Below are 11118 nucleotides of genomic sequence, written 5' to 3' on the forward strand. Positions count from 1 at the left end.
TGTTGATCAGGAACCTGTCAAAAGGGAACCTGTTGTTGAGGAACCCGTTTGATGGGGAACCTGTCGATCAGGAACCCGTTTGGTGGGGAACCCGTCAATCAGACAACTGGTCGGTTATCAGAGTGTGTTTGGGTCGAGCCTCTGGGACAGAAAGTTCATCAGAACTACAAACATGTCCTGAATCCTGGAAGCTGACTGCAGTGTTCCACTGCTGAGGCTGATGGGTAACGTAGTCTGTAGAGACAGGTCGCTCAGGAGGAAACGTTTGGATCAGGGATTCAGGGAATGTGTTGACAGGAAGTTTGGTCAAACTTTATGAAACCTCCTCCTCTGCTTTAGCTTTTAGGGTTAGCATTAGCATTAGCACTGTTTGTAGCGCTGACTCACCTGTAACAGGTGTTTTGGTTGCAGATGTCATTTTTCTGCATTAATTGATCAAATTCTTCTGAGCAACCTTGATGTGATGATAAAACCATGAAATCAGCTGTCTGCACATGCTCAGTGCAGCCGTTCAGGTTCTTAAAGACACAGGCACCGTTTCCCTGATTGGACACTAAGTCAGATGCTTCATGTTTGCACAGTTTTTCTTTCAGGTGTAAAATAAGATTAGAATTCATCCATAGTTTTGAACAAGATACCAAAGTTTCTCAGCACAAAATTCTGACTTTATTTGCTTCATGATGAGACCGACAGCTGAACCTGTGATCCTTCAGGTGTCTTCAGTCGAATGTAGAGGAAACTTCCTGATCCCAGAGGCTCCGCCCACCCTTCCCAGGCCATGCTGGGAGTCGTAGTCACTGCCCCGCCCCCTCTGATGTCAGTCTCTGTCTACCTCCTCTAACACGACCTGCCAGTCACAGAAACTGATGTCCTGTGGAAACCTCCTAACTCCAGCGGGCCTGTTCTCACAGGTCGGTTGGAGTTAGGAGGTTTCCACGCTGCAGAAGCGATGTAGCTGCCTTGAATATAAAGATGTAAAAAAACAGATGTGAAGGTAAAAGCCGAGAGCGTCACTGAGAACAGGAAGGCTTTTATTGTGAAGGACGGTTCAGGTGTTTTTTCCTCATATGTACGCCTGCTGCAGTGAAAACTCACACAAGCCCAAAACACACAAACAACACAAGAAAAGCGTCGCTCAGTAAATCCACTAAGAACAAACATCAACTCATGGCTTCATTTAGTCAGTTTTGTTTCATATTTTAAAATTAATAATAAAATTGAATCACGTCGATGAGATCAAACAGATTTAGTCGTCTTTCAGAGTGACTTCAGGACAACTAAAGGCCTCGTGCATCTTTATTCCTGTTCTGTACGTACACACAGACATTTGTAGACATAAACAGGTGATATGAAGCTTTTATAACTAATAAACGTTTCTATTGATCACTATTATCTGATCACGTGTGTGTAACATGAATGTGTTGTTCAGACACCAGCTTGTGTTCTGTGTTCGTGTCGATAATAAGCGTCTAAATATCTGACGGAGCGCGTCACACGTAGAAATGTTCGCACAATGTTTTTCATATGCAGTTAAAGATCAAAGTGTTTCTACAGGTTTAGCATCAGATGTGTGATACGAGTGTAGATAGACGATGTTCTCACTGGAGTCGTAGACGTCTCAACGTTTTCACTTTGAACATGTTTTTGCTTCAAAATTATTCATAAATTAGCAAAATAGTTGCACACTTGATGTTTTTTAGCTCAATAAGTCTGAAGTGTTTCTGACAATGTGGATCAGTCGATCTGAACCAGTCCTCCTTCAGTGAGCGTTTCTGCTCCACTGATGCATGTCGTTGGTTTATGAACGTTAAACCTGACTCACCTGGTCTGAGTCTGAGCAGGCCGGTTCTGGTTCTGGCTCCGCTTCCGGTGGCTCAGGCTCAGCTGCTGATGTGAGTGAACGGTGGTGAACTGTGCAGGTTCCGTCAGGTGAAGGTCCGCCGACGGCTGCAGAGCAAATATTGGCTGTAGGCGGAGCGGTTTGTTCTCGGTGACGCCCGGCGAGCTGCTCCCACCGTCCACGCTGTCGGACACGCCGCTGCAGGGCGCCGCCCACATCCTGCAGCCGGCTTCACCTCCTCACTCAGGCTCTGACTCGTCTGGAGGCCCTGCTGAGGAGCAAAAGTCTTTTTTTATGGTTTAATTCACGGATTCATCCGTTAATAAGATTCAAATCAGCAGTGAGTTCCAAATACGTCACATCAATGTTTGGTACGTAGATATTAACGTTTATGGAGATAAAACTGATCCTTTCTCCAGAAGCCTCATTAAGATGAGAAACCCGGCAGCTGAGTCGTCCCTCCTGTCGTCTGTGAGGAGGTTCAAAGACTAAAACAGCTCGTCAGCATAAAATGAAATCAGCTGTTTCCTCGTTTACATCTGTCAGACTTGATGGAAACCCAGAATACAGACAAAACATCTGTCACCTGATCGGCCTTCAGATTATTAGTTTCATCATTCTGTCCGTGCGCTGAAGCTTCAGTCGCTGGTTCAGAGACGTTTCGCTGATTCAAAGACAGATCGGATCAGAACCTTTCATTCTTGGTTAGAAGCCATAGAACGTCCATAAATGCATTTTTCTGTTCAAATTTCTGGTTAATTTTTAGACGACAGAGTGACAGAAAGAAGTTCATTTATTATTGGTCAATGCAGAATAAAGAGCAGACGGGTCAGAACTCGGGTTCTGGTTTCCATCATCACACTCAGGTTCTGTTACGGGAGGATTTTATCTGTTGACTTCTTCTGCTTCAGACGATGTGATAAAATCTAGTTTCAAATCTTCCTTATTTCCGTTATTCTGCTTTCTGTTGCTGCACAAACTAAAGCCTGCAGCTCCGTGTTCGGCCCAAAACAGCTGAATCGGAGCTCGTCAATCAGAACGATCAGTTTTACAGAAACACATTCAGCCGCTTCCAGATCTCCTGTATTGTTTGAAGGGCCATTTATCCGTCAATCGATAATCAATATCGGCCCTAAAACAGTGAGTCAGTCGACTCCTGACGTGTAAAACAGCCGTCTGACATTGAACTGTGACGTTGAACTCTTGATTTAATCCGACTTTTAACTTGAACTCGCTGAACAGGACATGAAGCTGATCAATCAGCAGAATTGATTGTTGATTGGTTGATGAAGTGGACGTTGTTGGAGCAGCTCATCCTGATGCTTCAGATCTGGTGTCAGTTTTTATTGTTTTTGATGATTCTGATGTAAAAGACGAAGATGATGATGATGATGTTAGCATTGATTGATGGTATTGATCTGTGATCAGAAACAAACGCTGACGTTGTCTTTCTGTCGGAGTTTCCTCCTTCGTCCCGTCGAGCTGAACGTCGGCTCGTCGCTTTGTTTGGTTTGTCTTTTGGTTTTCTGGACGTTTGTTCGTCTGAAGCGACACTGTAGCGTCTCGACCTTCGAGATTCACCCGAAACACTGAGAAGAAGTGAAATGTGAAGCTTTTGTAAAGTTCAGTGTGATTTAACGAAGCGACACAGTTCAGTCGTTGCACTTTGTTCAATCCAGTCGATGTTTTAGTGAAACTGAAACTTTAACCTGCGAAGCATCAAATCTGTGAACAGCATTAACAGTTTCTGTAATAAATTCATATTTATTTGACTTAAAAGATCTGCTTGTCCTTTTTTGCATCATCAATGGCTGCCAGGGCTGTTAACAGCCGGAACGATCCAGAAAGTTCTCAGACGTCTGAAGCAGCGACAGGATGGTCCAAAAACGAACTGGGCTCTGGTTTATGAACTCACTGACGAGGGAAACGTCTTGTGAAGGGGTTTGGTGAAGGTCTGGAGGTTTGTAGGGGTATCTGGGAGGTGGGTGTGTTCTGCGAGTGATTGTTGGGTTTAAGGGTGTTTGCTGGGGGAGTTTCAGGTGGTTGGTGGGAGTGTTCAGGGTAGTTTAGGGTCTTTTTAGGGTTATTGCTAAGAGTTTGAGGTTACATGTCATAGGATTGTTTATGGGGTATTTGGTGAAAACTTTTTGAAAGTCTTGGAGATGACTGGCAGCATTTTGGGGGTGTTTGGTTGAGCTGTTTTGTTGGGTTTGGGTGGTGGGTCTGGGGAGATTGGGGGGTAGTTAGTAGGGCTATTATGGGATATTTAAAGAAGTCTTTGGAAGGGTTTGGGGGTGTTTGGTCAAAAAGTTTTGAGGACATTTGGTGGGAATGTTTTTGGCTTCTTTAGTAAGGTAGCTGGGGTGGTTTTGTGGGGTATTTTGTCTAAGTCTAGTCTAAGTCTAAGGTAGCTGGGGTGGTTTTGTGGGGTATTTTGTAGGATAAGTCGAAGGTTATGAGTGAGAGGGTTTAACAGACATTTTGGAGGAGTGTTTTGGGGTATTTGGTTGGTTAGTTTGGTTTTGGGGTGACTGGTGGACATGGTTTCGAAGGCGGCTGGTAGAGCTGGAGCTGGTTTTCAGGGTATTTTAAGGGTCTCTGGGGATCTAGCTGGTGGAGATGCCATTAGGGTGTTTGGTGGGTGAGTATGGGGTCATCAGGGTGAGTAATGGTAGACTTTAGGGGTGTTTAGTGGGTCTGGGGGCAGGTTTAGAGAAATTTCATCTGGATGTTTTTGGGTATTTGTTGGAGGAGTTTGGGGTGATTGGTGGGGCAGTTTTGGGGGTATTGGAGGCATTTGGAGGGGAGCGGCACCATCAGATTGATCTGGTGACCCTTTGGAGGGCCGTGAGCCCCACTTTGAGACCCACTATATGCCTATAAACAGTGCTGCTAACAATGTGAAGTGTTGCTGCCGATACTGTACTTGGACTGCAGTACGATGAACTACAGGAGCACATGTTCATCACTGCTGCTGCTCAGACCGAGCCGTGACAAACCCGTTTCATCCGGCTCAGGTTCTTTGAACTCAAACTCAGCAGTTTCTGGCTTCGTTTCAACTCAAACTTCAAGTGTTGACTCTGAGGTCAGACTGGAGTCACAGCAGAGGATTCTGGGAAGTGTAGTCCAGCGGAGCAGCGCGGGCGGTCACGACTCTGGTGAGCGTTCCACGAATGTCTTTGTCGTAAACTTTCTGGGAAGTTTGTGTTTTACAGTTTCACGTGTTCAGCTCAGCGTCTGAAATGTTGGGCCTGTCGGGGGACGTGGAGATACTGAAGAAGAAGCTTTGTGCTTTTCAGGGGGCAGTTTGGGGTGCTAGGGGCAATTTTGTGCTTTTGTGGGGCACTTGTGGGATGCTCAGGCAGTTTGAGGGTACTGGGGGCAGATTTGTGGGTGTTATTGTTTTAGATGGCAGTTTGGAATGTTCAGGCTGTTTGGGGGTATTAGAGGCAGCTGAAGGGTTGGGGGTAGTTGTAGGGGCGTTAATGGGTTGGGTTTTTTTGGCAGGTTTTGTGGGGTTTTTTAGGGTAGTTTTGGGGTGTTGGGGCAGTTTTTTGTTGTTTTAGGGCAGTTTTGGGGTGTTGGGGCATTTTTTTGTTGTTTTAGGGCAGTTTTGGGGTGTTGGGGCCAATTTTGTAGTTTTGGGGGAGATTTGAGGGTTTGGAGGCAGCTTGGGGGTATCTGAGACAGTCTTGGGGTGAGTTTTAGGGTCTTCGGGGGCAGATTTAGGGACTCTGAGCTGTGCTTCTGTCTGTTGACTCTCAGTCTGAAGGTCAAACTCTCTGATCGGCTCCTGTGATTGGCTGAGGAGACCGTGGGCGGAGCCACACGCACTGCAGAAGAAGCTCCAGGTGTTTGTTCTCCACCACAGAAGAAGAGGAGACGCAGCAGGAACCACAGAAGAAGAGCTGAGAGGTGAGTGAGAGGGTTCAATAAAACTTTATTTAGAGTCCGTCACAGTTTGTCGTTTCAATAATCTTTATTTATAAATGTGCCTTTAAGCGAACAGCGACGCTTACGAGGGCTGCTGATGACACGTGTCAGAGGAAACCTTGTTTTAAGCTGAAAAACCTGAAACTTCCCTTTCAGTTCGTTTGCGTGTGAAAACCCCGAGCAGGTCTGAAGCAGCTGGTTTCTCAACACGTGACACGTGAGCTCCTCTCGGTGGTCGTCACGGTAACCCTGAAGCCCTTTGGTCGGTTGCCGTGGCGATGCTCAGTTATTTTTAGAGCTGAGAATGAAGCAGAGCGACGAGGAAGAGGAAGAGTGAACAGTCTGTGATCTAACGTCTGAATAGTCCCTGGAGGAGCCTGGAGGAGCCTGGAGGAGCCTGGAGGAGCCTGGAGGAGCCTGGAGGAGGCTCCCTGGGTTTACAATTTTTACAGTTTACAATTTCATTCAGCAGATGCTTTTATCCAAAGCGACGTACATCTGAGAGCAGATACAACTAGTTTCTTGAAATGCTCTTGAAGACGTTCTCTGAGTCCTCCAGGTTCCCTCAGGAGGTTCTGACGGTGCTCCATGATGAGGGAGCAGAACCAGGAGCACGAGATGATGCAGTGTGTCTGACTAACGCATCTGGTTTCATGGTGAGGGTTAAAGTCAGAGGGTCACGGCTGCAGCGCGACGAGGTGCAGAAACGCTTTGTGCTGATCCGACAGGGTTCTGGTGGTGAAACACAGTAAACACACGACGGGCTTCGCTGCTCGCCCGTCTGCTGATTCACATCCGTTTATGTCCGTCTGTGGTGGTTCTGGTCACTTTGTTTTACTTTGAATTACTGATCCAGGATATTAAACTGTCTGGCTGATACAGATGTTCTGGTTCTGATGTCACTGATGTCGAGGTTCTCAGCAAACACTGTGAGAACTGTTCAGAAGAAGTCCAGATTAGACCACATGGGCTTCTTTATTACGTAACAGAAGTAAAACATGTTTAAGTCCAGGACATGTAGATAAAAACATCTGAAACAGCAGCGACATCAGACGTAGAGGCGACGGCGCTGACGTTAGACGACCGTCTTCATCGGACCGATACCGATGTGGACGCCGATATCTGGTGCATCCCTGTTTTCAGTCTCATTTTAGCGTACATTTGTAGTTTCTTCCTGCTGTTGGCTTGATGTTCCTGGACCTCCGTCTTTAGATCTTCCTGTTTCTGATGCTGCTGACACGTTGTTTCTTTGTTCTTCTTGTCGACCCTCAGATTTATTGCGGGGCCCTTTGTGGGGCCCCGACCCTCAGATTGGGATGCGCTGATTTTGTAGCTTCACTGATGTGTCTGTTTTTAATGTTCAGCTCAGATTCACCAGAACACCAAACACCTCCAAAACCTCCAGAACCTCCAGAACCTCCAGATGTCTCCCGGCAGGTGTGAACACGAACCTTCTGGACTGAAGCGTTTGTGTCTGTGGCTCCGTCGCTGCTCCCCCTCCCCTCCTCCTCTCCTCCCTCCCCCCCTGGGCGCCCCCCTCTGCTCCGCTGCGTGCCGCCGCCGCCTCCTGCTGGCCGTGCTGCTGCTCTGCGTCCTGCTGGTGGCGCTGCTGCTGCTGCTGTGGAACTACGACTGCCTGTTCGTGTCTGGGCTCTGCTCGAGGGAGGAGGAGGGGGGCGCCGGGGGGGAGGCGGGGTCGTGACCTCACACACCTGCAGATCACCTGAAGCCGTCCTGAACCGATCCTGCAGAGGAACGACCCAGAAACCTGTCAAACAAAACTCTGACAGCCATGAAACGTGGTGACCAGACAGAACCGCTACGACTGAACGGATCCAACAAGTTTAATTATTGGTCCTTAAAATGAAAAAAAAAAAAAGGTGCCAAACCTCCAACCGGGCCGGTTCTGATCCTGAAAGCTCCTGTCAGTGTCTGTCTATGGATGGACCCATGGTTCAGTAGAACCTGATGTGGTGAAGCTGGACCAGACAAGGTTCTGGGTTTTACATGTTCAGACTAAACGTTGATGTGGATCGTTGGTAGGAACCAGAACCTGGAGTTCACAGGTTCTAGGTGCTGGTTCTGGATGTGCAGAGCTACAAGCTGCTGCATGTTCGGTTAAACATCAGAAACTGGAATAACCAGAAAACCCTTTTATTTGAACAACTATTGGAATGTTTGTTCTGAGTCAACGACCGACGAACCGAACCCGAGTTCTGCTGCGTCAGCGTGAAGGCTTTCATGTTCGGCAGAAGAATTCAACCTGTGAACGAATAAAAACCTTTGAAAAGCTGCAACACCAGACTAGATATTCATTTATTTTATCGCTGCACACTTTGTCATGTTTTTGTTGAAGGTATCAAATTACATCTGACTAAATAAGCCCTCGTACCGTAATGTCTGGACTACTGAGCACCTGAATATAAGCCCCGCCCACTGACTTTAAACCACAGACTGTATAACAGATGGACGTAGCTGCCGTGACGTCACCCGTTGGTTTCTGCTCTGAGAACATGAAGCCAGGGTTTTGCTACTTCCTGGTTGACATCTTGGATTTTTGGAGCCAGTGACGCAAAAATCGTGGGAGGGGGGCGGAGCCATAGGAGCAGCGATTGGTCAGACGGATTGAGAGGCGGGCCCTCTCTGCCCCGCCCACATTTACCGCCTGCTCTGGTCTCTAAGCTGCAGGTGTCCACGTTGGAACATGAGATATTTACACAGAAAGATGTTTTAACCTTTAATTAAATGCGTAGCGGTAACATCCACAGATACGTACCGTAGAGGCTTTTTTCTGAACACTTCCTGTAACACGGCTGGTTAAGGAAATAAAACTCCAGCAGCTACCAGGAAAAGTCACTGATGGCTATCTTCATCTTCCTCCTGCACTAAAACCACTAAAGTCGTCTTCTTCAGTGTCCAACCTCCAAAAATCCATAAATAAAATTACCGTAATGTCCGGACTATGAGCAGCCGCTCATAGTCCGGACATTACGGTAATGAAGCTGATTATTGATCCTCTAAACTTGATTTAAACCACAGCTTCGGTGGAACTCTGGGTTCTGATCGTGCAGGTTGAACACGGTCCAGGTGGAACCGACAGTAAACACAACAGAATCCGTCCAGACTTGTTCCGGCAGCAGAAAATAACTGAGAGCAGAACCGCAGCCGCCACAAACCCTCAATTACAGAACTATTCCTGTCTGAGCGGCCCGCTTTGTTCTGAGGAACCACCGACACACTGTCGAGAGTCCACAGCAGCAGCTCAGGATGGAGTCCAACAGAACCACCCCGCAGAACAAGAAGCAGAACCAAAAATAAAAGGTAGGATTAAAAAAAAGATCAGAAAACCAAATTAGTAAACAGAAAAAAAGCAACAAAAGAACTCAGAACCAGAACCAGGATCAGTCAAAACAGGACTAAAAAAACAGAACCTGGATTTTAAAAAATAGCCAGCCACAGAACCAGAGAAAAGAGAACCGGAAACAGAATGAGACCATGAGAACCGGGAACCTGCTGCTGCAGAACTTTGCAGCTCGGCCCTGCAGAACCTCCAGAACCAGGACCCACTTCAACTCAAAGGCTCCGGGTGGTTCTGGAGCCTGCAGCATGGTGAGAACAGCTGAGAGCGTCAGGTGGGACTCAGTGAGAGAGGAACCAGAACCCTAACCTTTCAAAATAAAACCTGAAAGCCGCCAGTGATTTAAATGACTGAACATGTAGAATATTGATGATAAATGTGTTCTGATCAGTGTTCTGATCCGCTCCAGACTCATCCAGCTCACGTCCAGTCGTGTGAATTTCAATTCAATATCAGAGATGAGTCATTTATGGGGATTCATTTGACTAATTCACTACGTGTTGGAAACCCAGCGGAGCTGCTTTTTCATTCATAAAGTTTTATTTCACAGAATTTGATCCCATCAGAGTTTGTTTGCTGATCACGTTTTACATCGTTGCACTAAATCTGCAAATAGTAGAAGAACTGAAGTAAAGTAACTCCACGTTGTTCTGTGCAGTACTCGAGTAAATGTACTCCGTTACGCTCTGCTGGCCGGTTCCAGGCTTTTATTGTGAAGGGCGTGAGGAAGCTGTGTGTTATTGTGGAGGACTTGACAGCAGGTCTCGTGCGTGTGATCAGCTGTTTGCAGCTCAGTCAGGTTGTGTTCGGGCTCAGGTCCGGTCCTGGTTCTGTCCTGCTCTCCCGGTTCTGCTCCGGAGCTCGTGTCCGTCTTTACCGGGTTATTTCCGGCTTCCTTCGTCCCCTTTTCGTCTCTTTCCGTTTGTTTCCGGACAGGAATGTGAGGTTCGGGTCCAAACTCTCGGTTGATTCGCGGCTCCTTCCCGGACACTGACCCGGTTCGACCCAGCGGCTCCCCGTTGGTCTGGACGGACCCAGAGTCCCGGAGAAGATGCGGGTTCTGGTTCTGCTGGCCGTCTGTGTGACCCTCCACTCATGCCGGGGCCTCCCCAGCCGGCTGCCCGCCCTCAGCGCCTCCTCTCCCGGCCAGCTGCTGCTCTCCGACCCGCTGCTGGACTACGACCGGCTGGACGAGGAGCTCGGCGGCGGGAACCGGACCGGCGGAGCGGAGCGCTGCGGGCCGTGTGAGCCGGACCTGTGCCCGGAGACCCGCGGCTGCCGGGCCGGACTGGTGCCGGACTCCTGCGGCTGCTGCCTGGAGTGCGGGAACCTGGAGGGACAAGCCTGCGACCCGGGGGACCGGAGCCGGTTCTACGGGCTGTGCGGCACCGGGCTGCGGTGTGAGGCGGAGCGGCGGTCCGCAGGAAGAGCACCGGGACCGGCGGCGGCGGCGGAGGAGGAGGAGGAGGAGGAGGAGGAGGCGGTGTGCGCGTGTGAGGAGCAGCAGCCGGTCTGCGGGTCGGACGGAACCACGTACATGAACATGTGTCGGTTCCGAGAGGCCGCGTTCTCCAACCCGCAACTGCAGAGCAGAGGGAGGAGCCCGTGCAGGACAGGTAGGCGCACCTGGAGCAGCTGTTTACCTGGCACAGAGGACAAACAAACAAACAAACAAACAAACAAACAAACAAACAGAAATGATCTGGTGGAAAACCTGCGAGTTTCCTTCATTCCACCAGATTTTTTATTTTAACTGATCCTGATTTTTCATCTTAATGCAGATTAAATACATTCAATCACCTGTGATGTGATCCGGTCACCTGTGATGTGGTCCGATCACCTGTGATGTGGTCCGGTCACCTGTGATGTGGTCCGATCACCTGCGATGTGGACCAATCACCTGTGATGTGGTCCAATCACCTGTGATGTGGTCCAATCACCTGTGATGTGGTCCGGTCACCTGCGATGTGGTCCAATCACCTGTGAT

General features: G+C 48.5%; 1 protein-coding gene across 1 annotated transcript in view; it reads left to right on the forward strand.

Moving 5' to 3' along the window:
• Positions 1–9268: 9268 nt before the first annotated feature.
• The window catches only part of kazald3 (Kazal-type serine peptidase inhibitor domain 3), a 5334-nt gene continuing 3484 nt past the window's right edge, over positions 9269–11118 (forward strand). Inside the window, exons 1-2 of the mRNA XM_008300874.1 lie at positions 9269–9382; positions 10141–10747. Coding sequence (XP_008299096.1) covers positions 9269–9382; positions 10141–10747 — 721 coding nt within the window. The remainder of the gene's footprint in view (positions 9383–10140; positions 10748–11118) is intronic.

Source organism: Stegastes partitus, unplaced genomic scaffold (assembly GCF_000690725.1).
Source record: "Stegastes partitus isolate 25-593 unplaced genomic scaffold, Stegastes_partitus-1.0.2 Scaffold1602, whole genome shotgun sequence".
Classification (NCBI taxonomy): domain Eukaryota; kingdom Metazoa; phylum Chordata; class Actinopteri; family Pomacentridae; genus Stegastes; species Stegastes partitus.